The sequence below is a fragment of the Haliotis cracherodii genome, unplaced genomic scaffold, assembly GCF_022045235.1.
Source record: "Haliotis cracherodii isolate W230 unplaced genomic scaffold, xgHalCrac1.p SCAF_14, whole genome shotgun sequence".
NCBI lineage: Eukaryota > Metazoa > Mollusca > Gastropoda > Lepetellida > Haliotidae > Haliotis > Haliotis cracherodii.
Window position 1 is genome coordinate 39,198,523 of NW_027266269.1, and position 27,128 is coordinate 39,225,650.

General features: G+C 45.3%; 1 protein-coding gene across 1 annotated transcript in view; it reads left to right on the top strand.

Moving 5' to 3' along the window:
- The first annotated feature begins 392 nt into the window (after positions 1–392).
- LOC139460830 (uncharacterized) overlaps positions 393–27,128 on the top strand; it is a 38,162-nt gene continuing 11,426 nt past the window's right edge. Inside the window, exons 1-20 of the mRNA XM_071242303.1 lie at positions 393–499; positions 2,365–2,462; positions 2,974–3,180; positions 4,864–5,076; positions 6,123–6,280; positions 7,078–7,200; positions 8,640–8,727; positions 9,468–9,613; positions 10,186–10,287; positions 10,421–10,480; positions 10,911–11,034; positions 12,321–12,430; positions 13,341–13,505; positions 14,498–14,633; positions 15,792–15,998; positions 16,366–16,611; positions 17,157–17,314; positions 23,978–24,097; positions 25,391–25,502; positions 26,204–26,364. Coding sequence (XP_071098404.1) covers positions 2,369–2,462; positions 2,974–3,180; positions 4,864–5,076; positions 6,123–6,280; positions 7,078–7,200; positions 8,640–8,727; positions 9,468–9,613; positions 10,186–10,287; positions 10,421–10,480; positions 10,911–11,034; positions 12,321–12,430; positions 13,341–13,505; positions 14,498–14,633; positions 15,792–15,998; positions 16,366–16,611; positions 17,157–17,314; positions 23,978–24,097; positions 25,391–25,502; positions 26,204–26,364 — 2,730 coding nt within the window. The 5' untranslated portion in view covers positions 393–499; positions 2,365–2,368. The remainder of the gene's footprint in view (positions 500–2,364; positions 2,463–2,973; positions 3,181–4,863; positions 5,077–6,122; positions 6,281–7,077; positions 7,201–8,639; positions 8,728–9,467; positions 9,614–10,185; positions 10,288–10,420; positions 10,481–10,910; positions 11,035–12,320; positions 12,431–13,340; positions 13,506–14,497; positions 14,634–15,791; positions 15,999–16,365; positions 16,612–17,156; positions 17,315–23,977; positions 24,098–25,390; positions 25,503–26,203; positions 26,365–27,128) is intronic.

The following is a 27,128-nucleotide window of genomic DNA, read 5'->3' on the forward strand; positions in this document are numbered from 1 at the left end:
CATTTTAGGTTTCTTGGTACCTGTTCCATAATCACAGGCTGTGACACATTAACGTATTGACCATAGTTCGTCCATAGGATATTTGTCGTCAACACTTTTCTTTGTTCTAATATTTGGTATTGGCATTTATATTTCATAATCCCACTACTTCTTAAGCGTAATTTAGAACTGTGATGCTAGATTACTAAGCTATATGTATATATGTCTGTTATCTATACGAACAACTACAATGGCCTGGTACTGTGTGTCCCTTGTTATCAGACTGGTGTTTGATAACACAATTTGAAGCCTGTATCAACGAGCTGTGTGTAAACATTTCAATATATTGCCAAATGCTTCATACAGATGTAGTAATTCCTGCTGGAATATGACCTCACACCTGGACCCCAGTCTACAGGTGATGATAGGAGAACTTGTCAACGAAGATTGCGTTTTTGTGTCCACAGAAAACGGTGTCAAATTGAACAAAGGTACTCAATCATCATACAGGCAAATTCAGGTGAGTTGCCAGGCATATGTACAGATACCTCTTCCATGTGGAATGGTATATCATTGTGTGTCTTGGAAGTGATGTCAACGGACTGCTGGTTGTATTAAACATAGGGGCGGTCGGGTAGCCAGGTGGTTAAAGCGTTCGCTCGTCACGCCGAAAACCCGGGTTCGAATCCTGCCGTGATATTGCTGGAATATTGCTAAAAGCGGCGGAAAACCAAACTCACTCACTCACTATTAAACATAAATCATCCAGAGCGTTTGGGTTGATATGCTTACAACAAGAGTTACCCCCCTTTGTTAGATAGCACTGCATGTGTGTTTATTGTTTAACGCCGCAATCAGTAATACTCCAGTTGTGTGAGGGTCGTCGGTAAATAATCGAGTCTTGACCAGACAATCCAGTGATTGACACCATGAGCATCAACCTAGCAGTTAGGATACAATGGCATCATGCGATGCCAACAGCGAGCCGGACCACACGATCCCGTTAGTCGCCTCTCGCGACAAACATGGGTTGCTGAAGACCAATTCGAACCCGGATCTTCACAGCAGACTCCATGCTGTAAAACTGTTTGATGCATATGTAAAATGACCGTTGAGGTTCAGGTAACTGTTAATCCAAGATGTGCTTTTCCTTTTGTCGATTACACCAATATGTTAACTGACTTGATTCTGGTTAGTTAAAAAGATGTTTCCTTTTTGCAACAGAAACCTCATTTAAATATAAAAACATTTCACACAAAACGGTGCGTATGAATACATCGATAGCCTAAATATCGATCCATAACAAATGGCTGCCGATCACCGATAAGAACTGTATACCGTATACCTATTTCCTCTAATGACGCTGGGTCTCCAGCACAAGCCAGGTCTTTAACTGACGTCAGGACAACGGCCCCCGCGAAAGTAATAGTATAAATAACTCTTTATGTGCTGACGGCAGTGTACTGGTCCTGAAGAATGTTAACTCCCTATGTGCTGACGGCAGTATACTGGTCCTGAAGAATGTTAACTCTCTTTGTGGTGACGGCAGTATACAGGTCCTGAAGAGTGTTAACTCTGTATGTGCTGACGGCAGTATACAGGTCCTGAAGAATGTTAACTCTCTATGTGCTGACGACAGTATACAGGTCCTGAAGAATGTTAACTCTCTATGTGCTGACGACAGTATACTGGTCCTGAAGAATGTTAACTCTCTATGTGACGATGGCAGTATACAGGTCCCGAAGAGGGTTAACTCTTTATGTGCTAACGGCAGTATTCAGGTCTTGCAGAGGGTTAACTCTTTATGTGCTGATGACAGTATACAGGTCCCGAAGAGGGTTAACTCTCTATGTACTGACGTCAGTATACTGGCCCTGAAGAATGTTAACTCTCTATGTACTGACGGCAGTATACTGGTCCTGAAGAGGGTTAACTCTTTATGTACTGACGGCAGTATACAGGTCCTGAAGAGGGTTAACTCTTTATGTACTGACGGCAGTATACAGGTCCCGAAGAGGGTTAACTCTCTATGTACTGACGTCAGTATACTGGTCCTGAAGGGGGTTAACGCTCTATGTACTGACGGCAGTATACTGGTCTTGAAGAGGGTTAACTCTCTATTCATGACGGCGGTCTGTTATTAATCGAGTCTGGACCAGACAATCCAGTATTTTATACCCTGAGCATCGATCTAGGCAATTCGGATACGAAGTGACAAATCGACAAAGCTTATTCAAAATAAAAGGGTTGTTGGTTAACGTTCTTTTGTTATATGAAAATTCTTAACGTCGCATAATTGTATGGTTAACATATGCGTGATCGATGCAGGAACAAGGGTCACGTGGGAACTCGTGTCTTCAAGTGCCATTGATATTGCATTTCCAGGACAATGTGGATTCTGATATTACTAGCAGTCTTACCTCACGCAGTGGTGGATGCCAAAGGAGGGAGTGGGTGTTGGAAGTTACCCACTCCAGCAGCAGGTGAGTTGATACAGCAGTAGTCAATGGAGATTCAGAATGTGTAGGTAGGTTGTCACAGTGGTTGAGGGGTGAGTGTAGAATGTCCAGGAAAAGATTAAACCCACATTCAGAACACATACATCATGAGATAATTAGTTATTACAATGCCCCAAAGGTAATGTCATTTACAAATTGTAACTATGCCAACTTTTTTAGTTTCTGGTCTTCCTTCCCGACTTTGTTTAAAAACCAATCTGTAATACACACAGACACAGTACGATGACTTTATTGGCAAGAATGTATATGTATGAATAGCTGTACACACAACTCTCTACCTCCCCATGCACAACAATATGCTGACATGACATGTATATATATGCTGTACCTGCTGAGATGAATAAAGAAGGAAACAAACAAAGAGGTGACTGTGGTGACACTAACACTATGGCAATCAGCGCGTATATGATATGATTATGCTTGATGATGTCATAAAAGTACCCAATTTCAGGTGACAATTTGACCCTGTCTCCAGGGCAGCCTCCCTTGCCTGCTTTAGTCAACACATACGAGGTCCACATCGAGATGAAGTCAGTCACAGAGAACACGACCACAAGCATCAATGAGTATTTTAACGGGATAACACAACAGCTCGCTGTCCGGCAAACGTTGCTGGGAGTGCGCGTGTACAACTACTTCCACTACGCCTTGGATGAGCTGCTGACAGTGGTTCCACAGGAAGGTAGGTCCAAACAGAATTCATAATATTAACCTCCCGTGAAGAGCCGGGGTAGAATAGGTCTTCGGCAACCCATGCTTGCCGCGAAAAGCGACTCTGCTTGTCGTGGGAGGCAACTAAAGGGATCGGGTGGTCAGGCTCACTGACTTTGTTGATATATGTCATCGTATCCCAATTGCGTGGATCGATCCTCATGATTTCAATCACTGGATTGTCTTGTACGGACTTGATTATTTACAGACCGCCGTCATATAGCTGGAATATTGCTGAGTGCGGCGTTAAACGAACAAACAAACATAATACCAACTCCGTTAGGCAGCTATAACCTCTATTCTATCTACTGAAGTTTGCATTTGCAAAGAGTGAATGAGTGAGTTTGGTTTTACGCCGCTTTTAGCAATATTCCAGCAATAATGCGCCGGGGAACACCAGAAATGAGCTTCACCCCTTATACACATGTCGAGAATCGAATCTCTTTAACCACTAGACTACCCGACCGTGCTGCATTCGCAAGGAAATATTTTGAACATAGCCCATTTCCTCCCTATAGCAGTGTGCGTGCGTGCGTGGATGCGTGCTTGCGAGTGTGTGTGCGTGCGTAGGTACGTGTGTCAACCAAACAACCCATTGTCTGGTACTATGAGTAATTATCATGCCGTCGGTTGAGACTCGATTATTTACAGACCGCCGTCATATAGCTGGAATATTGCTGAGTGCGGCTAAGCAACAAACAAACAACCCATGGCCGAGTCTGACCACCCGATCCATTGCTCAGGAGAGATAGCTTCACGATAGCCATGTGCCTCTACTGTCCTAGACCATCGGTCAGCCAGTCCAGAAACAAGTTTCCTAGCCCAGAGGCGATTACTGACAAGTGTATTATTAAAAGGTGTAACAATTCAAAGCCGATCTTCAGACACGACCAATGAGAATCTCGTGTGTGACCCCGAGATGATTTTCTGTGACCTTCCTGACATTTTCTGTTACCCTACCCCAGGTGTTATCCCGGGGGATCTATGGCCGCGATACGGGGGCACGGATTTCCCAGTCGTCTTAGGTGCAGAGTTGTGTCCCTTTGGCACGCCGGAAACGTATGATTGTGGGTTCGAATCCCGGTTCACCCCGATTATGTATTTTGGTTCGTTATCACCATACCCGTGCACGTGGGTTTCACCGAAGTGGTAAACGTCTGAGACCTTCATCACTTCGAGCTTTTCTCCCACATTAAGCTGACACGCCGTGACATAACTGAACATCTGTTAAAAGCGGCGTTGGGGCGGTCGGGTAGCCTAGTGGTTAAAGCGTTCGCTCGTCACGCCGAAGACCCAGGTTCGATTCCCGACATGGCTACAATGTGTGAAGCCCATTTCTAGTGTCCCCCGCCGTGATATTGCTGGAATATTGCTAAAAGCGGCGTAAAACCATACTCACTCACTAAAAGCGGCGTTACCTGGTTTGGTTCAAGAATAACTAAAACAAGGATTATACTAACTATCTTTGCCTCTCCGACGTGACTGTAAACGACTGTTCTAACTGGTAACTATGGTTATCTAGATATGTTGGTTTCTATCGAGTATATAACTGGAATACTGTTAAAAGCAGCGTTAAACCACACTCACTCACACACGATTATTGCATCTTGTTGGATGTGCCATAAAACAACATGCATCCACTCCTTCTCTCCAGGAACCTGCGTTGTGACGAATATATCAACTTCCAAGGTGAGCTACCTATTCGGTGACCACGGCAACGCCTCCAGTATCCTCCAGCTCGGTCGAGACGCCACCCAGGTTTATCAGGGAACAGATACGGTGAGGGGGATACGCGTTCGGAAGTGGAGTTCCTGTCAAACCTGGGACGCTTTTAACGCAACCATGAATGTAACATGGTATTTTTCAGGTGAGGCTGTGCCACGCATGACTGTCATATTTCCTTGTTGTGTGAGACTAACTGTACACATAATAATAATAATAATAATAATAATAATAATAATAATAATAATAATAATAATAGTCTTTAATGAATTGCTGGTCAACTCAACTAGAGATGTATTCGCAGGGGTAGGTGGTGACTTCCGAACCCATTTCTAGAAGAAGAGGAATATTTCAGGGCGATTCTTTCAGTCCTTTGCTTTTCCGTTTGCCATTAAATACTTTAAGCTTTTTGCTTAGCAAAGAGGAAGATTATCATCCTGGACCTCCTCAGCACAGATCCAAAACACCCCTAACTTACCTCCTTTACATGGATGACCTTGGACTTATTGCCAATGGAGGGTCCAAACTGAAAAAAAAAAAGATTCTGCTTGTCGAGTCCTTTTCTAATGACATCGGCATGTCCTTTGGACTCGACAAATGCAACATTCTTCATCTGAAACGTGGCAAGGTAGAAGAGGGAGGATCAGTCACTTTACTTGGAGGAGGAGTTATTGACCATCTCGTGGAAGGGCTATACGTACTTAGGGATGCAGATTAGGGACAAACTCTAAAATGCCCATATCAAGGAAAAACTTCGGGCGGGGTACAAATGTAGACTTTAGAAAATCTGGAGTTTATAGCTGAACGCTCGCAACAGAGTCAAAGCCACAAATACTTATGCTGTGCCCGTCCTTTCGTATTCTGTTGGTGTTGTTGATTGGACGAAACAAGAAATTCATGGTATTGAGACCCTCACACGAAGAATCATGTCAGACAATAGATCCCACCACCCTCGCTCTTCTCTCAATCGCTGATATTTATCAATCATTATGGGGGGACGTAGTTTGATTAACGTTGGGGCTCTTCAGGATAGAATTGTTTTGTGCACTTTTGCACACATTTATTTGTCTGATGATCCTCTTGTGAAGCATGTCAAGACTCATGATGAAAATCGTGCTTGAGTTTTACCGCAGCTGCGATGACTTCAAGTATAAATGACGTCATGTATCCATGATGCATTGTTTCTGACAGATCCAGATTCGTGGGATACTGGAATGGGCCTCGCAGTAGTTCCTGTTCGAGCCTGGGTTCAAGGTCACTCTGGTCCTGCCGGTGGCCATAAATACTTCGAACAAATCTTCGACATGTTTCACTTCAGTGATTGGATTACAACAAAAGACGCTCTTCAGGTATTCAAACAACGCACTGCATTTTCAAACTCCCTTTCTTTGACTCCGTCCCACTGTGGTCCCCTGGATCGGTGGATCTGATGTCTTGGTAGATTGAGTGTCATCGCACCCCGAAGATGTTCCTCGTAATAACAATGACTTGTTTCTTTAGACGAGACTCGATTATACAGGCCGCCATCAAAAAAGGGGAATGTGGGTGACTGCGGCGTTGAGACGTCTTTCCTAAGATTTTGTGATATCCCCAGATGCTGTTGCTTATTAAACAATATATACGGAGTATATGCATTATATTCTCATAAGGCATGGTGGTGGGTGGAACAGCAGAGGTTTGTTACACATATATTTAAATTATGTATCGGTGTAAGGGTGTACCTAAACGTAAACGTGTAACTGCACCATAACTCATTTGGGGATATATTTTCAAAACATATTTGTAATTTCTGAACGCATATGTTCTGTAAGAGGGAAGGCCGCAATTCGCTGTGCAGAGTTGCGTCCCTTGGGCACGCCAGAAACCTATGATCTTCGGTTCGAATCGCGGTTTACCCTGATTATGTTTCTAGGTTTATCAGCACCATACCCATGCTCATGGGTTTCATTGAAGTGGTAAACGTCTCAGACCTGCATCACCTTCCTCCCACATCAAGCTGACACGCCGTGATACACCTGGAACATTGTTCAATCCAACTCACTCACTCTAACATACTGTATCCGCACTTGCTTGTTGACAAACAGTTTATTCAGCATCTGATGTCATCTGTATACAATTCTTCGTAACTATTGTATTTCTTCAACAGGTGCCCGATCTCATCTACTGTGGCGGGCGCAGAGTACACAAAGCGATGCCAAGTATTCCATCATCGTTTTCAGTACAAGTTGAACTGCTGGAGACACATACGAAACTACTCAGTAATACTGAGGTAGGAATGAACATTGATACTTATTTTTACGTGATGGAGAAATAAGCAGAATCTGTTGAATCGGGATGTAGAATCAACGAGCCCCGACAGATTCGAGTGATGGATCCGACTTAAACCATGTTATGGTTGAAACATAGTTGTTCCATAACTTTGCACAATGACCTGTGGTTGGCAGCTGACACTGAATTGCCCGCTCAGATGACCAGTGAATTCCTTGCTCAGAATCCAAGCGTGACGTCAAGTTAATTGCTGACAGTGTTTACAGTGTCCACGCCGGGTGTTACTGGTATGCCACTTTGATAAATCTAATCAGTAAATACACGCGACAAATCCTTTTCCATATTCAGCGATCGCTGCCACAAAAATATTCCGACTATACCATGAGCAAGTGTTTATGACTCACCATCGACTAATGATACCAGAAAATGATACCAAAAAGCTGAGCGAATCTTGCCCCACCGCAAAGGCAAGTCAATTATTCACTTGAAAAAACACGGGAACCTAAGACAAAATAGGGAATTGCATCTGACATCATTTTTGTCACTGATGCGTCAAATAATAGGTCACCGATAATAATCAGTAACATGCACAAAGATAGACAACGATACGAAATCAGTGGCGGTCAGAGCAAAAATACATAGAGGTTATCACGCGAGTGTGTTTGGGGATGGTAAATATCCTGCATTAGGCACAAACATTGTATTTAGCGAGCCCTGGCGAGCTAAATACATATTGTTTATTCTTAATACATCCCAAACACACAAGCGTGATAACCACTTTATCATATGATGCCATTCTTTAATTCTGTGCTTCAAAATCGCTTTCCCTCTCTCACAAACATTACCGAAACATTGCGAGTCTTCCTGGAATGCGCGCATTAATATTTATTACGTCACAGGGTAAGTGATGTGTCAGTCGGACAGTGACAGTAGCCAATATAGTTCCAACTGATATCTGTTTCTTATACAGTGGCGAAGCAACATATACGCAAAACAACAATCGTTTGTAATTGCCTTTCGCGGCAATCCATCGGTCTGTCCGCTAGAGTAACTGCCTGTTGTCAGAGGGAAGCTACTCTAACCCTAGTCTATGAGACGTCACGGCCACGGTCAGACGTTGTTGACAGTCGGTCTGTCCTATGATAACGTTAAGAAGTGCAGTCAGATGTACACACAGGGACAAAACGAAACAAGGTAACAATTGAAACATATTTCGTGGGCATGGCCTAGATTTCCTTCGCCTTGTGGATACAAAAACGTAAAAAAATGCTTGAATGCTTGAAAATGATATTCAATGTATTCATTTATCAAACATGACATTAAAGATTGCTGCTTGTTGCGAGATTAACTAAACATTGTCCATGCAGCAATACTTGTCTTCAAGATCGGGGAGACACACACATATATATAAAAAAAGGTGTTTTTTTCAATTTTATGTAGATTTGGCTGGACACACAGATGAAACTTGGTAAACACATTTACAACCAAAAGTCGGCTCATCTGGCGAACATACAGGATTTCAACACAGGTGGGTAGAATGTTTCACATGAACTTGCCATACATGTCCCATTGCCAAGACAACCCGTGAAGATCCGGGGATGAATAGGTCTTCAGCAACCCATGCTTGACGTAAAAGGCGACTATGCTTGCCGTAAAAGGCGACTATGCTTGCCGTAAAAGGCGACTATGCTTGACGTAAAAGGCGACTATGCTTGTCGTAAGAGGGTGGTCAGGCTCGATGACTTTATTGATGCATGCCATCGATCCCAATTGCACAGATCGATGCTCATAATGTCAATCACTGGGGTGTCTGGTCCAGGCTCGATTATTTGCAGACCGCCATAATATAGCTGAAATATTGCCAAGAGCGGCATTAAACAAATAACAAAGAAAAAATATTGCTATCAGGCTTCAATTCTGTGATATGGATGTGTGATCAGAGCGAAACTTTGCATTCTCTCCTGGGTTATGTGAAAGTCTCAACATTTACCTTGTCGGGTGATGGGGTATTAGATTTCAAAGTCTTCAGCATCACGTCCAACGAAAGGGTTCGACTCCCTGCATTTTGTTTCAAAGCACAGATTTGAGTATTTTTGGTACAACGCGAACCCCCGAGCTTCCGCTCCCTGGGCAGACGCTCTAGACGGTTTTTGAAGAAGTTAATCGCAGGTACGTCATTTGTGTGCCTGGCAATCAGTTTAAAGAGTGCATTCCCTGGTACTATAACTACCTGGTTGGTATAAGTATGTTTATGGCGTTCTTTTGTAGGTGTGGCCTACGTCATAGACTTGGAATGGGGCAACTGTAGCGTTTCCCCAATCGGCGTTCATGACGCCACTACAGACAAGGGGCGGATCCAGACAGCGGCGCAGGCGTTCATGATGGACGTCACTGACGCCGTCTACACAGGAGTTGTAAGATTGAAGTATACGCTAGTTGTCCTGTTAAGGGGGTGTGGATTTCAACGCACCAGGCGTTAGCCTAGACTGTTGAGTTCATGTCACCCGCGGGGCGGTGGGGTAGCCTAGTGCCTAAAGCGTTCGCTCGTCATGCCGAAGACCCAGGTTCGAATCCCCATATGGGTATAATGTTTAAAGCTCATTTCTGGTGTCCTCCGCCGTTATATAGCTGGAATACTCCTTAAAGCGGCATACAACCATACTAACTCACCCCACGGACCCCACATGTCACCCACATACACAAGTGGGCTACGAACACGGTGCACTCACTCTAAACAAAGCCTCTCAGGTAAATGGAATCGCCCAGCCGCGACACCTTGATATTCAGGGTGATTACGATGAAAACAACCTGTTGAAATAATGAAAACACAAATAACAACACAATATAAATTCCTGAGTGTGTATTTGATTCAGTCCTCCCCTCTCTCTCTCTCTCTCTCTCTCTCTCTCTCTCTCTCTCTCTCTCTCTCTCATATTCAGCCAATAATCTACCATTGTCAATGTTGATGTGAATGACGTGGTTTCAGGAAGCTATTCGAGGCATATCGACTGATGTGTTCGTGGCTACCCGCACTGACTACCCTCCTGAAATGCCCCAGAATACCACACTGGAGTGGTTCTTTTCACAGGTAAATGACTTCAGTGAACAATTAACTTAAGCGATACGAAGTACAGTTTATGTTTTACATGTGTAATGGGTGCCTATGAAACAAATGTGCCTATGTTCTGGTAAAACCTTTTCAGTGTTTTGTCTATAATCAGAAAGAAGGTACATCGCTGGCAGCAGGGACCCTTCTGCAGATGAGGATGAATATGCCGCAGGTAATTAAAAAAATAAATAATAATAATAATAATAAGAGTGTGTGAGTGGGTGAGTGAGTGAGTGAGTTGGATTTAACACCGCTTTGAAAATCATTCCAGTTATTTACATCGTGTCAGCTAAATGTGGGAGGAAATCCCGAACTAATGCAGGTCTCAGACGTTTACCACTTCCGTGAAAGCCACGAGCACGGGTACGGTGCTGTCAAACCTAGAAACATAATCTGGGCGAACCGGGATTCGGAACCACGATTGGTGTCAGGGGACGCTGCACAGCTAATTGCAGCGCCTTTGCCGACTTGGTCACCCAATAACGACAATAGCAATAACCTTGCTGTTGCTGCTGCTGCTGATGATGATGACGATCATTTAAGCATAGGATCCTGGGATCCAATTCTACACTGGATACAGATTCTTTGATCTGTGATTGCAGATAGCAGAGAAGCTGCTCTACAACCTGTTTTACCTGACCCCCTACAACACTGACCTGAACACGTGGGACGTCAGCTCGTGCTACCAGAATCTTCCAAGGCGTGTGTTCCAGTTCTCCGTGTCGGGTATACTTTCCTTCACCTCAACGTATACGTTTCAATGGATAAAAGAGTGGACCGCCTTCGTGGTCTAGTGGTAGAGCGTCCGCCCGGAGAGCGGAAGGTCCGGGGTTCGATCCCCGGCCGCGTCATACTAAAAGACGTTAAAATATGGTACTTGTTGTTACCCTGTCTGGCGATCGGCATTAAGGGGCTAAAACAAGGACTGGTCGGCTCAGAGTCAGTATACAGTGTCTGAGTGGGATATTCATGTTAAACTGCGGCATGGTGTCTCAGTGAGCTAGCACTATAAATCGGCATCAGTCCGGACTAGTACAAGCTGCCACACAAACACACACACGTACATGCACGTCGCTATATAAGTGCAATAATCTTGGACGCGACGTTAAACCCCATTTCACCTCACAGATAAAAGAGTGTCTATTCTTGTAGAACCTGAAAATACGCCCCAGACTTATTTTGTTCGTAATTTCGTATTAATACAAACGTGTTCACAATAAACGAGTGAACACAATTTTGCATAACCCATCTTCCCGAGGCAAGGGAGTTATCTAACCGTAGAAGTCCAGTTTCCACCCTTGCCGAACAAGGCTGGGATTTCTGGGCTCGATCGCAGCGCCACCCGAGGTTATTACTAGTTATGTCCCTTCTATGTCCCTCCTATTGACCAATCAGATGTCACCTCTCATATCACTTGCATTTGCTTCATCGATGATCAAAATCTATATTATAATAAAACGGGTCTATTTGGCGAAGTGCATCAAATCACGTGAGTACCTTGATTAAAACTTGAACAGATTTGGAAAGTATCTTTTGACGCCGAATTGGCGGTAAACATGTCTTTTGCTCAAATTCTGCAATCGACGGGGCGGTCGGGTAGCCTTGTGGTTAAAGCGTTCGCTCGTCACATCGAGGACCCGGGTTCGACTCCCGACGTAGGCACAATGTGTGAAACACATTTCTGGTTTCCCCTGCCGTGATATTGCTGGAATATTGCTAAAAGTGGCGTAAAACCATACTCACTAACTCACTCTGCAATCGACCGAAATCAGCACGGCAGTTTACGAAGTGGATGTCGATTTTGTTAAGCGATTTTAAATTGGGCTATCCATAGAATCCATAATTCCAGCCAAGTTCGGCAAGGGTGACTTTTACGGTCAGTTAGAGTTAACTCCCTTGCTGTGGCGGAGAATGGGTCAGGTGTATTTATCAGGACAGAATGAAGAAATACCACTCCAGGTTAGTCGAGGATTGTTCAGAAGAGATAGATCATCTGTTTCTGCTTGCTCCAGGTACATACAGTGGCCAGATACAAGCTAGTCCTGATTTGTTCAAGTACGCTGTCGTCCTGTCTGTCATTGGTCTCACGGGCGTGTCTCCGCTGAGGATTGTCAACTTCCAGGTGCAGTAGTCATATAGCCCTAGCTTGGGGATTGTTTACGTCATATTCTAAGCGCGGGCTTGGGGATCGTTTACGTCATATTCTAAGCGCGGGCTTGGGGATTGTTTACGTCATATTCTAAGCGCGGGCTTGGGGATTGTTTACGTCATATTCTAAGCGCGGGCTTGGGGATTGTTTATGTCATATTCTAAGCGCGGGCTGGGGAGTGTTTATGTCATATTCTAAGCACGGGCTTGGGGAGTGTTTATGTCATATTCTAAGCGCGGGCTTGGTGATTGTGGAAATGAATAGTTGAACAAAAATGATGAACGCTCCTCCTTGAAATGTCTGATTGTCTTGAAAGGTTTACAAACAGAAACTGCCTTCACGCCCAATAGAATCTGCTTCATCGAGAATTCTGTGGGGATGCATGTGGTATTGGCATTTTGTCTACGTGTCCTGATGAGGCCGGTCTTTGTTCTTGCTGTCGGTCATTAGTCTTGCCAAGACGTGATTACGTACAGGCCACCGTCATGTAGCTGTAATATTCGTGGCTGATGTCTGACCAGCTGACCACTCCTCACCTGGACTCTCAGCTGCCTAAGACTGCTGATGCGGCATAATGCAATACTCACTCTCTCACTATTAGGGACATGTTGACTAATGACATCCAAATTGCAAAACGAAAGTTTGTAAATATTTGTAAGACATTGTAAGTAACGGTTTGTGGAGCACATATACTCAACCTAATAGTTTGGAGGATATTAATGTGAAATTGTTTGCTGAGTCTTCACTACAAAAAAAATATCCCCAAAACTATTCATGCTCCCTTACTAGTTTGGCTCAGTATATAATAAACATTGACCACGTGTGCAATGATTACCTAGCAATGGCGGGCCTGATTATTCTAGTCGTGGTGAACGTATTTCAGCTGGAGAACAAGAAGGATTTCCTTGTCAATTTTGACATGCTGGGAGTGGCACCCGTCCCTGTTAGGGGAAATGTGACACAGACACCGCTAGGTGTCGCTGGCGATATGTTACGCCGCGCGTTTCACCAGAATAAGTTCTTCGTGTATCTTCCCGACACGAACAAGGTAAGAGACACTTGATTGGAAAGTATAGGACTTCACTACTACTACTACTACTACTACTACTACTACTACTACTACTACTACTACTACTACTACAACTACTACTACTATTTCTACTACTAATTCTACTACTACTACTACTACTACTACTACTACCACTACCACTACTACTACTACTACTACTAATTCTACTACTAATTCTACTACTACTGGGGGCACGGGTGGCCAAGTTGTCTAAGGCGCCTCGATTCGCTGTGCAGAGTTTCTTCCCTTGGGCACGCCATAAACCTATGATTGTGGGTTCGAATCCCGGTTCGCCCCGATTATGTTTCCAGGTTTGTCAGCACCATACCCGTGCTCGTGGGTTTCACCGGAGTGGTAAACGTCTGAGACCTGCATCACTTCGGGCTTTCCTCCCACATTAAGCTGACACGCCACGGTATAACTGTAATACTGTTAAAAGCGGCGTTCAACCCAACTTACTCACTCACTACTACTCCTGCTACTGTCAAGGCGATTCTTTTAGCCCTTTGCTTTTCTGTTTGCCTTTAAGTTTTTTGCTCAGCAAAGAGGAAGGTTATCAGTGACCTTGGACTTATTGCCAATGGAGGATCCACACTGAAAAAAAACAGATTCTGCTTGTCGAGTCCTTTTCTAATGATATCGGCATGTCCTTTGGACTCGACAAATGCATCATTCTTCATCTGAGATGTGGATAGAGGGAGGATTAGTCAGTTTACTTGGAGGAGGAGTTATTGACCATCTTGGGGAAAGTCAGGCCTAAATGTACTTAGGGGTCCAGGTTAGGGACAAAATTCAGAATGCCCATATCGGGCAGAGTAAAAATGTAAAATTAAGGCACAAATACTTATTCTGTACCCGTCCTTTCATATTCTTTTGCCGTTGATTGCTGCCACGCGCTTGCAGCTTAACTATTACTGGCTGCAGATTTAGATAAACATTCTCTAGCTGAAACTGTTCATTTGTGTTCTCAGCCTTTCCTCATCACCCCAGTCCCGAATTCCTTCAAAGAAATCTCTGTGAATGAACCATCTACTGCGTCCACTTCATCGCCCATGACGGCACCAACAACTGCGTCCACTGTTATGACGATACCAGCAACGACCTCTGGTCAGTGACCCGTGAAGATCTGGGGTAGAATAGGTCTTCAGCAACCCATGCTTGCCGTAAAAGGCGACTATGCTTGTCGTAAGAGGCTACTAACGGGATCGGGTGGTCAGGCTCACTGACTTGGTGGCAAGTCATCTTGTCCCAATTGCGTTGATCGATGCTCATGATGTCAGTCATTGGATTGGCTGGTCCAGACTCGATTATTTACAGACCGCCGCCATTTAGCTGGAATATTGCTGAGTGCGGGGTTAAACAACAAACAAACAAGCCAGCCAGCCAAGAAGACATAAGGGATAAGGGTGCGAGCCTTATTCCGTTTCTACTCCAGTGACGAAAATATGCATCGCGTAGCTATATATATATATTGTAATCTAGGTTTGATAAACACTGGCTTCTAAGCTAATCGAGCTGTCAAATAGTATTTTTGTAACTCAGCCGTAAGAAAACCACACGAACCTACTCTAAAAGCTCCCAATCTAGCCTGTTTAATCTGCACAGCGCTTGCGATGTCGGCTTCGCTGTGGGGAGCCCTATTTTTTTTGTTTGAGAATTGAACGGGGCATATGACGTCTCACTCGGAAATTATTTCACGCATAATTTAAAAAACGTTTAAACAGTCGACATACTGTACTTTAATACAACAAAAGAGTGAGCTTTTTGAGTCGCTTTGTCACAGCAGGGGACACTTGGACACACATATATTCTCATACATGAGAATGGGCCAATGGCGTGAGCCTCTTAAACATGAAATAATCTTCCTTTGAATATCCGATTGAGAATTGGTCTTCAGCAACCCTTGCTTGCTAAGATACAACCTATAGATATATGTATGTTTCAAATAATTCAAAGCATTCAAATACTATTTGCAATGTCCATGTGTTTATTTTTGTGTGTAGAAACTTAATAAGAATATAGATGCCCAGCAACCCATGCTTGTCGTACGAGGAGACTATCCGGATCGGGTGGTCAGACTCGCTGACTTGGTTGATGCATGTCATCTTATCCCAATTGCGTAGATCAATGCTCATGATGTCAGACATTGGAATGTCTGGTCCAGACTCGATTATATACGGACCGCCGTCCTATAGCTGACATGTTGTTGAGAGCAGCGTTAAACAACAAACAAACGAATCTAATAAAGACACAATTGATTTACAGATTACGTTCCCTTGCCCAGCTTCCCCTTCGTGTATGACGTCATCATTCAGAAGATCATGCCGGAAATGGACATGTCCACGGAAACTGCCGAGGCTTTCAACAACACAGCCAATCAGCTGTCCCAACGTCACAAAGCAGAGGGCGCTGTCACGCAGACCATCATAAATCTCAGCAACAAGGAAGTCCGCACAATCAACATGCAGAAGGGTAAGTAGGTCGGATGCCGTGATACAAAGAACCAGATGGTATATATATAAATATATATATTTCGGGGGGAGGTTGGAGTTGGTTTTGTTTAAGGCCGGTTATATCACAGCAAATCAACTTGATTGGTTTCTCCTTTGTTCGAAATATGCATGGCTCTCGTCACGATCTCCCAGCAGTGAATGGGTACCCGGTAGGGTGAGATGGTAATATGTTTTTCTCTAACGCCTCACAGGCAGCTTGTGTTGTATACTCCCCAGAGAGCTGAGATTGCACATCGAGTGCACGCTCATCTATTCCCCGGGGTAATACTGTAGCCCCTTCTTAGTGCATGTGGCGCACTAGAAATATGCACATTTCATCTCCGAAGGAACCTGCAAGGTATCAGGACTGGGTGTGGGGAACTTGTCGGATCTCGTCGGCTACACGGGGGACGCTCAGGGCAAAGGGAGGATATTCTCCCTGGCCGGCACCTTTCTGTACGACAAAGGCCGCAACTACACCTACGTGGGCAGCGACGTCATCAGGGGCATCGCAGTCAGGTCGTGGTCGGTGACCAACATCAACATCGCCGGCGGCAACAACAACAACATGGACGTCATGTGGTATTTCGCAGGTAGGAGGGACGGTGAATGTTGTTTCAGCTACTTTCTCCAGAACTAGTAACCAGCATTAATGGATGGTGGGGTTAACCAGTCGACGTCCACGTTATAACCACGTCGTCTGTAGTCGATGTGTCGTTTGTAACAACTCGACCATCAGTGTGCACTCTACCGGGCTACGCTTTAGCAATAAGTAGTAATGCCACTGCTAATTTACCTCAAGGTTTACGCCTTGTCCTCGTGTGTGGATTTTATCCCTGGTCGTCCGTGAGGGTGCCCAAATGGCTACCCCATGGCCCGCGACACCAAATTCTGGTGTGTGTGTGTGTGTATGTATGTATTGTAAGTTCGACAAATATGATATTATGTACGATACAATTGGACAATTACCATAATTGCCATACGCGTATGATAAACACCCACAGCCACATACGATGTATTTTTCCATTGTTAGAAATGCTGTTCAGTTACTTAAATCAACATGAAATTCTCCAGAGATCTGTGAGGTGAATTATTTCCTGAATTGTTCTCCATGAGAACATCTGGTCTTGTGTCTCAGACCCTAACGGCTGGGACACCGCCCTGAACTGGCCTAACGCCCCCGTCAGGGCCACAGTAGTGGGGGAGGACAAAAGGGTGACGCCCACTCTGAACTATGTGAACATCTACAACTTCTTCCACTTCAAGAACTTCCTGCAGATCGACGACCCATTTGAGGTAAGGGACTGTCATTGGATACTGGTAAGCGCAGCCAAGTTCGGCAAGGGTGGAAACTGGACTTTAACAGTCAGTTAACTCCATTGCACCGGGAAGATGCATTTAGTTGAGCATGTCCAGAAATACTGGCAACACCTGCCTCTGTCAGTGACTGAGGAGTTTTTAACGCCCCACGTAAACCGCAAAGCAAAGCATAGCAAAGCATCGTATAAATAATGTGGAGAGGCTCACACGAACATAAAAAATTATTTATAATTAGTTGTTCTATAGCCATAACAATACAAATAAAAGCGATTCATATTTTTCACATTCACCGAGAGTTCTGTATCAAGGTTTATACACGCCACTTTTGATGTACAGTGGCAATTGATAAAAAAACAAGATGTTATGAGGCTTTGGTTTCATGTGGTGATGGAGGGACAAGAGCGTGATACAGATACTCAGACTACTATGTTGGAGGGACAGGGGCGTGGTATACATGCTCAGTCTACTGTGCTGGAGGTACAGGGACGTGATACAGATGTTCAGTCTACTGTGTTGGAGGTATAGGGACGTGCTGCAGATGCTCCGTCTACTGTGTTGGAGGTACAGGGGCGTGATACAGATACTCAGTCTACTGTGTTGGAGGGACAGGGGAGTGCTACAGATGCTCAGTCTACTGTGTTAGAGGTACAGGGACGTGATACAGATGCTGAGTCTACTGTGTTGGAGGTACAGGGGCGTGAAACAGATGCTCAGTCTACTGTGTTGGAGGGACAGGGGCGTGATACAGATGCTCAGTCTACTGTGTTGGAGGTACAGGGGCGTGAAACAGATGCTCAGTCTACTGTGTTGGAGGTACAGGGACATGATACAGATGCTCAGTCTACTGTGTTGGAGGTAGAGGGGCGTGCTACAGATGCTCAGTCTACTGTATTGGAGGTAGAGGGGCGTGATACAGATGTCAGTCTACAGTGTTGGAGGTACAGGGGCGTGATACAGATGCTCAGTCTACTGTGTTGGAGGTACAGGGGCGTGATACAGATGCTCAGTCTACTGTGTTGGAGGTACAGGGGCGTGAAACAGATGCTCAGTCTACTGTGTTGGAGGGAAAGGGGCGTGATACAGACAATCAGTCTACTGTGTTGGAGGTACAGGGTCGTGATACAGATGCTCAGTTTACTGTGTTGGAGAGAGAGGGGCGGGTTACAGATACTCAGTCTACTGTGTTGGAGGGACAAGGGCGGGATACAGATACTCAGTCTACTGTGTTGGAGGTACAGGGGCGGGATACAGATACTCAGTCTTCTGTGTTGGAGGTACAGGAGCGTGATACAGATGCTCAGTCTACTGTGTTGGAGGCAGAGGGGCTGGATACAGATGCTCAGTCTACTGTGTTGGAGGTACAGGGACGGGATACAGATACTCAGTCTACTGTGTTGGAGGTACAGGGTCGTGATACAGATGCTCAGTCTACTGTGTTGGAGGCACAGTGTCGTGATACAGATGCTCAGTCTACTGTGTTGGAGGTAAAGGGTCGTGATACAGATGCCCAGTCTACTGTGTTGGAGGTAAAGGGGAGTGCTACAGATGCTCAGTCTACTGTGTTGGAGGGACAGGGGAGTGCTACAGATGCTCAGTCTACTGTGTTGGAGGGACAGGGGAGTGCTACAGATACTCAGTCTACTGTGTTGGAGGTACAGGGACGTGATACAGATGCTGAGTCTACTGTGTTGGAGGTACAGGGGCGTGAAACAGATGCTCAGTCTACTGTGTTGGAGGTACAGGGGCGTGATACAGATGCTCAGTCTACTGTGTTGGAGGGACAGGGGCGTGATACAGATGCTCAGTCTACTGTGTTGGAGGGACAGGGGCGTGATACAGATGCTCAGTCTACTGTGTTGGAGGGACAGGGGCGTGATACAGATGCTCAGTCTACTGTGTTGGAGAGACAGGGGCGGGATACAGATGCTCAGCCTACAGTGTTGGAGTGACAGGGGCGTGATACAGATACTCAGTCTACTATGTTGGAGGGACAGGGGCGTGATACAGATGCTCAGTCTACTGTGTTGGAGGGACAGGGGCGTGATACAGATACTCAGTCTACAGTGTTGGAGGTACAGGGGCGTGATACAGATGCTCAGTCTACTGTATTGGAGGTACAGGAGCGTGATACAGATACTCAGTCTACTGTGTTGGAGGTACAGGGTCGTGATACAGATGCTCAGTCTACTGTGTTGGAGGGACAGGGGCGTGATACAGATGCTCAGTCTACTGTGTTGGAGGGACAGGGGCGTGATACAGATGCTCAGTCTACAGTGTTGGAGGGACAGGGGCGGGATACAGATACTCAGTCTACTGTGTTGGAGGTACAGGAGCGTGATACAGATGCTCAGTCTACTGTGTTGGAGGCAGAGGGGCTGGATACAGATGCTCCGTCTACTGTGTTGGAGGTACAGGGGCGTGATACAGATGCTCAGTCTACTGTGTTTGAGGGACAGGGGCGTGATACAGATGCTCAGTCTACTGTGTTGGAGGGACAGGGGCGGGATACAGATACTCAGTCTACTGTGTTGGAGGTACAGGAGCGTGATACAGATGCTCAGTCTACTGTGTTGGAGGCAGAGGGGCTGGATACAGATGCTCAGTCTACAGTGTTGGAGTGACAGGGGCGTGATACAGATACTCAGTCTACTGTGTTGGAGGGACAGGGGCGGGATACAGATACTCAGTCTACTGTGTTGGAGGTACAGGGGCGGGATACAGATACTCAGTCTGCTGTGTTGGAGGGACAGGGGCGTGATACAGATGATCAGTCTACTGTGTTGGAGGGACGGGCGGGATAAAGATACTCAGTCTACTGTGTTGGAGGTACAGGAGCGTGATACAGATGCTCAGTCTACTGTGTTGGAGGTAGAGGGGCTGGATACAGATGCTCAGTCTACTGTGTTGGAGGGACAGGGGCGGGATACAGATACTCAGTCTACTGTGTTGGAGGTACAGGGGCGGGATACAGATACTCAGTCTGCTGTGTTGGAGGGACAGGGGCGTGATACAGATGCTCAGTCTACTGTGTTGGAGGTACAGGGGCGGGATACAGATACTCAGTCTTCTGTGTTGGAGGTACAGGAGCGTGATACAGATGCTCAGTCTACTGTGTTGGAGGCAGAGGGGCTGGATACAGATGCTCAGTCTACTGTGTTGGAGGTACAGGGACGGGATACAGATACTCAGTCTACTGTGTTGGAGGTACAGGGTCGTGATACAGATGCTCAGTCTACTGTGTTGGAGGCACAGTGTCGTGATACAGATGCTCAGTCTACTGTGTTGGAGGTAAAGGGTCGTGATACAGATGCCCAGTCTACTGTGTTGGAGGTAAAGGGGAGTGCTACAGATGCTCAGTCTACTGTGTTGGAGGGACAGGGGAGTGCTACAGATGCTCAGTCTACTGTGTTGGAGGGACAGGGGAGTGCTACAGATACTCAGTCTACTGTGTTGGAGGTACAGGGACGTGATACAGATGCTGAGTCTACTGTGTTGGAGGTACAGGGGCGTGAAACAGATGCTCAGTCTACTGTGTTGGAGGTACAGGGGCGTGATACAGATGCTCAGTCTACTGTGTTGGAGGGACAGGGGCGTGATACAGATGCTCAGTCTACTGTGTTGGAGGGACAGGGGCGTGATACAGATGCTCAGTCTACTGTGTTGGAGGGACAGGGGCGTGATACAGATGCTCAGTCTACTGTGTTGGAGAGACAGGGGCGGGATACAGATGCTCAGCCTACAGTGTTGGAGTGACAGGGGCGTGATACAGATACTCAGTCTACTATGTTGGAGGGACAGGGGCGTGATACAGATGCTCAGTCTACTGTGTTGGAGGGACAGGGGCGTGATACAGATACTCAGTCTACAGTGTTGGAGGTACAGGGGCGTGATACAGATGCTCAGTCTACTGTATTGGAGGTACAGGAGCGTGATACAGATACTCAGTCTACTGTGTTGGAGGTACAGGGGCGTGATACAGATGCTCAGTCTACTGTGTTGGAGAGACAGGGGCGTGATACAGATGCTCAGTCTACTGTGTTGGAGGTACAGGGGCGTGATACAGATGCTCAGTCTACTGTGTTGGGGGTACAGGGGCGTGATACAGATACTCAGTCTACTGTGTTGGAGGTACAGGGGCGGGATACAGATGCTCAGTCTACTGTGTTGGAGGGACAGGGGCGGGATACAGATGCTCAGTCTACTGTGTTGGAGGAACAGGGGCGTGATACAGATGCTCAGTCTACTGTGTTGGAGGGACAGGGGCGTGATACAGATGCTCAGTCTACTGTGTTGGAGGTACAGGGGCGTGATACAGATGCTCAGTCTACAGTGTTGGAGGTACAGGGGCGTGATACAGGTACTCAGTCGACTGTGTTGGAGGTACAGGAGCGTGATACAGATACTCAGTCTACTGTGTTGGAGGTACAGGCGCGTAATACAGATGCTCAGTCTACTGTGTTGGAGGTACAGGGGCGGGATACAGATGCTCAGTGTACTATGTTTTAGGTACAGGGGCGTGATACAGATGCTCAGTCTACTGTGTTGGAGGTACAGGGGCGGGATACAGATGCTCAGTCTACTGTGTTGGAGGGACAGGGGCGTGATACATATACTCAGTCTACTGTGTTGGAGGGACAGGGACGTGATACAGATGCTCCGTCTAATGTGTTGGAGGGACAGGGGCGTGATACAGATGCTCAGTCTACTGTGTTGGAGGTACAGGGGCGGGATACAGATACTCAGTCTACAGTGTTGGAGGGACAGGGGCGTGATACAGATACTCTGTCTACTGTGTTGGAGGTAAAGGGCCGGGATACAGATGCTCAGTCTACTGTGTTGGAGAGACAGGGTCGTGATACAGATGCTCAGTCTACTGTGTTGGAGGTACAGGGGCGTGATACAGATGCTCAGTGTACAGTGTTGGAGGTACAGGGGCGTGATACAGGTACTCAGTCTACTGTGTTGGAGGTACAGGAGCGTGATACAGATACTCAGTCTACTATGTTGGAGGTACAGGCGCGTAATACAGATGCTCAGTCTGCTGTGTTGGAGGTACAGGGGCGGGATACAGATGCTCAGTCTACTATGTTTTAGGTACAGGGGCGTGATACAGATAATCAGTCTACTGTGTTGGAGGTACAGGGGCGGGATACAGATACTCAGTCTACTGTGTTGGGGGTACAGGCGCGTGATATAGATGCTCAGTCAACTGTGTTGAACATGGTTCCGTCTTCGATGCGTCGGTGTTCAAATTACAACCCCTATTAGAAGGATTCTAAAACCAATTATTTTCGTTTTACAAAATGGCCTCGGATAAGACAACACCAGATACAGGCATTTAGGAAACTGTATCTGCTGCTTCACACTATCGTGCGACATGGGTGTCTCAGTAGTTTAAGGTGCTGCAGTACTCTGCAGTGACGCATTCATAAGTTGTGCAAGAAACTATGAGTCAAGTGTTCGAATCCCTCGCAACATAACCATGCGTATACGACCTGTATTCCATTTCCTCCCACATTTAGATCATAGGACTAAAATACCGTTCAAAGGGAAGGGACACTCACTCGCATAATTGTCCAGTGTCCACATGACAAAGTAGATGATTGTGAGTTGAACTTTAAAGTAACATCGGCGGTATTTCAGCCATATCGCAACTAGCACAAGTTAATAAGTTCTAACATATCAATACCTATCGAAGATGGACAGTACAATAACTAGATTATCCCATTTATAATATCAAACTAATATTTGCGTATTAATAATATTACCAGAAAGTACAATACACAATCTGGCTACAGATCGCCAGTAACCAAATGTTTGTTTGTTTGTTTTGTTGTTTAACGCCCACTTAGCAATATTCCAGCTATATGACGTCGATCCGTAAATAATCAAGTCTGGACCAGACAATCAGTGATTGACATCATGAGCATCGATCCACGCTATTGGGATACGATGACACGCATAAACCAAATCAATCTGACCAACCGATACATTTAATCGGGTCTGTAACTAAGTGTATACCCATGAGGAGTTAAAGTTGTTGTACGACCAGCAGGATTTATACTTTCCCATTTAGCTGCCGGTACTTGTTTGCAAACTGAACCTACAGTTTAGATGAACAAATATACAATGAAAATATTATTTTTTATTAAGATTAAAAAACAATGGTAGATATAAATGATATTTGAGTGGATGAGTTTGATTTTACGCCGCTGTTAGCTATATTCCAGCAATATCACGACGGGGGACACCAGAAATGGTCTTCACACAATGTACCCATGTCGGTAATGGAACAAATGATATTTGAACGGCATGGACTTGGGTAAGTGATTATGAGTTTGAATATAAGTAAATGCGTGAGTTTTCACTTTCACTTCCTGTTCATGTTAAGCTAGGGGGGGTCATTGATTAACAGGTACGCGCGTCACGCCGAAAGACCCGGGTTGGATTTTCGACTTGGGAAGCCCTTTTCTAGTGCCTCCAGACGTGATATTGCTGGAATATTGCTAAATGCTTCTAAAAGCCATACTCACTCAGTCTATGTTAAGCTATGCTGTTGTCCTTGTAATAGTTAAACGATCAATTAATTATTTTTTTACATCAAGTTTCAAAGCCAAAATATGTTTGCGTTTCTCAAAGACACCTGACCTGATCACATGCCCAGGAAGAACACCAAAAAGATCGTTTCCAGCCATAGCGCCAGCAGGATCCTTCACAGTAGAAATAGTGGATAACACAGGCCACATCAGGCGCAGGGAGGTGAGTCGACAAGGCAGGTGCCATATGCAACTCTTATAGTGGATAACGCAGGCCACATCAGGCGCACGTAGGTGAGTCGACAAGGCAGGTGCCATATACAACTCTTATAGTGGATGACACAGGCCACATCAGGCGCAGGGAGGTGAGTCGACAAGGCAGGTGCCATGTACAACTCTTATAGTGGATGACACAGGTCACATCAGGCACAGGGAGGTGAGTCGACAAGGCAGATGTCATATACAACTCTTATTGTGGATGGTGTCAGAGGACATTCACCTGCACGAGGGAGTGCTCATTTTATACTGTAAGCGTGGTTTATACTGTAGAAGTGGTTACCTTATACTGTAGAAGAGATTATTTTATACTACAGGACTGGTTGCTTTACACCGGAGGCGTGGTTACTTTTTACTGTATAAGTGGTTACTTTGTATTGTAGGAGCGGCTAATTTATACTGTAGGCGTGGTTACTTTTTACTGTAGGTGGGGTTACTTTGTATTGTAGGGGGGGGGGGGGGGGGCTACTTTATACTGTAGGCGTGGTTACTTTTTACTGTAGACGTGGTTACTTTGTATTGTAGGAGTGGATACTTTATACTGTAGTAGTGGTTACTTTTTACTGTAGGCGGGGTTACTTTCTATTGTAGGAGTGGCTACTTTATACTGTAGGCGTGGTTACTTTTTACTGTAGGCGGGGTTACTTACTATTGTGGGAGTGTCTACTTAATACTGTAGTAGTGGTTACTTTTTTACTGTAGGCGGGGTTACTTTGTATTGTAGGAGTGGCTACTTTATACTGTAGTAGTGGTTACTTTTTACCGTAGTCGGGGTTACTTTCTATTGTAGGAGTGGCTACTTTATACTGTAGTAGTGGTTACTTTTTACTGTAGGCGGGGTTACTTTCTATTGTAGGACTGGCTACTTTATACTGTAGGCGTGGTTACTTTCTATTGTAGGAGTGGCTACTTTATACTGTAGGCGTGGTTACTTTTTACTGTAGGCGGGGTTGCTTTCTATTGTAGGAGTGGCTACTTTATATTGTAGGCGCGGTTACGTTATACTGTAGGCGCGGTTACGTTATACTGTAGGCGCGGTTACGTTATACTGTAGGCGCGGTTACTTTATACTGTAGGCGTGGTTACCTTGTTGTCACTGCGCGTACATCCACACGTGATGGTCGCCTAGGGAGCAGCCAGTATAATGTTGATACGGAGCATTCACTGTACATACGTAATACACTTCGCGAACAATCCATTGATGTATTACTGTTGACAATATCGTATGGTTGAAACCCAGGAGAGTTACGACACGAAGCTGCGGGTGACGAAATATACCTACACTCAAGCACCAAGCTTGAATGATACAGATGTTGGACCACGTGTGACAGAAGTACATGACTTCACTACCGGTAAGTGAGAGGAGGCGCAACTGCCTCCACGCCGCGTCTTAGCGCTACGGTTATCTTGTGAAATGGGCTGGCTGGTTTGTTGTTTAACGCCGCACTCAGCAGTGCAATGGAGGATAGGACATCGCTTTCATGAGCATGGCGTTGAGGTTATCGATTGTTATCAATTTTATAGTGCAAGTCCCATTGAGATACCATACCGCAGTCTTCATGACTACCCTACTCAGACACAATATGCTGTCTCCTTGTTTTATTCCCTTAATGCCGCGCCACAGGAAGGGCAAGTACCATCAATTATCATCTTGTGACGTCTTTTGATATGTGTGAGTGTGTGTGTGTGCGTGTTAGTGTGTGTTAGTAAGTGTGGTAGTGTGTGTGTGTGCGTGTTAGTGTGTGTTAGTAAGTGTGGTAGTGTGTGTGTGTGTGTGCGTGTGTGTTAGTACGTGTGGTAGTGTGTGTGTGTGTGTGTGTGTGTGTGTCTGCGCGCGCGCGCAATAATGTAATATTCTGAAACTCAACTTTAAGCTAAATTAACCTCACCTGACTAAACACTTGTAAGAATTCAAATTGCCATGTCATATCAACCTACATTTGTAAATTTGCTTCCCGGAAACATTTCAACATTTTAACTTAATTCGTGTTTTTGTCGGTATTTTTATTATTTTAATTATAAACAACTTGTGTGCATGTTATGTTCGGCCTAGGGGTTGCTTATGTGACGAACACGAACACCGGGACCTGCACGTGTCGGACCATTGAAAAAAACAGTTTTGATGCCATCAGTAACAACGGAATCTACGTCCAAATGAAGACAGCATCACAGATCTTCCACACGGATGTCAAGGACTATTCCTATGAAGGGCAGGTAACTGTTGTCAGGAAAACATAAAGTTCTTGGAAATACATTCTGCTGAGTTCGTGTTGACCTGATGGAACGCATGTGTGTTGAAGTGGCAGTGGTAGTAGTAGTAGTAGTAGTGTTGGTAGAAGTAGTGGTAGTAGAGGTAGCAGTGGTAGTGGTAGTAGTGGTAGTAGCAGCGGTATTGATGTTAGTAGTTACTGCTGTAGCCGTAGTCCTTAGTAGTAGTAGTAGTAGTTGTAGTAGTAGTAGTAATAGTAGTGGTGTTGGTAGAAGTAGTGGTAGTAGTGGTAGCAGTGGTAGTGGTAGTAGTGGTAGTAGTGGTAGTAGCAGCGGTTGTGGTGTTAGTAGTTACTGCTGTAGCCGTAGTCCTTAGTAGTAGTAGTAGTAGTAGTAGTAGTAGTAGTAGTAGCAGTGGTGATGGTAGTGGTAGTGGCAGTGGTAGTAGCAGAAGACGTTATTGGTAACTGGGGCAATACTTTGCAAATTAAGAAGCACACATTGTTTGTACCAACATGTATTTAAGAAATTAACTCCTCTCACTGCAGTGTTTTATTGTACGATAAACAACGACCACGAGTCGTTTATTTCTTATATGAGATATCAAAACTATGTACAAACTCTTTAAGGATGATGATAAAATGTACAGGCTTTAAAATGATGTACTTGTATTTAAATAATGATGACTGCCTCTGTCGAATCCGACCTCGACAATGTCCATTTTATCACAGGTGGGTATCTCCCGCATATTCTCACAATACTCACGTCGA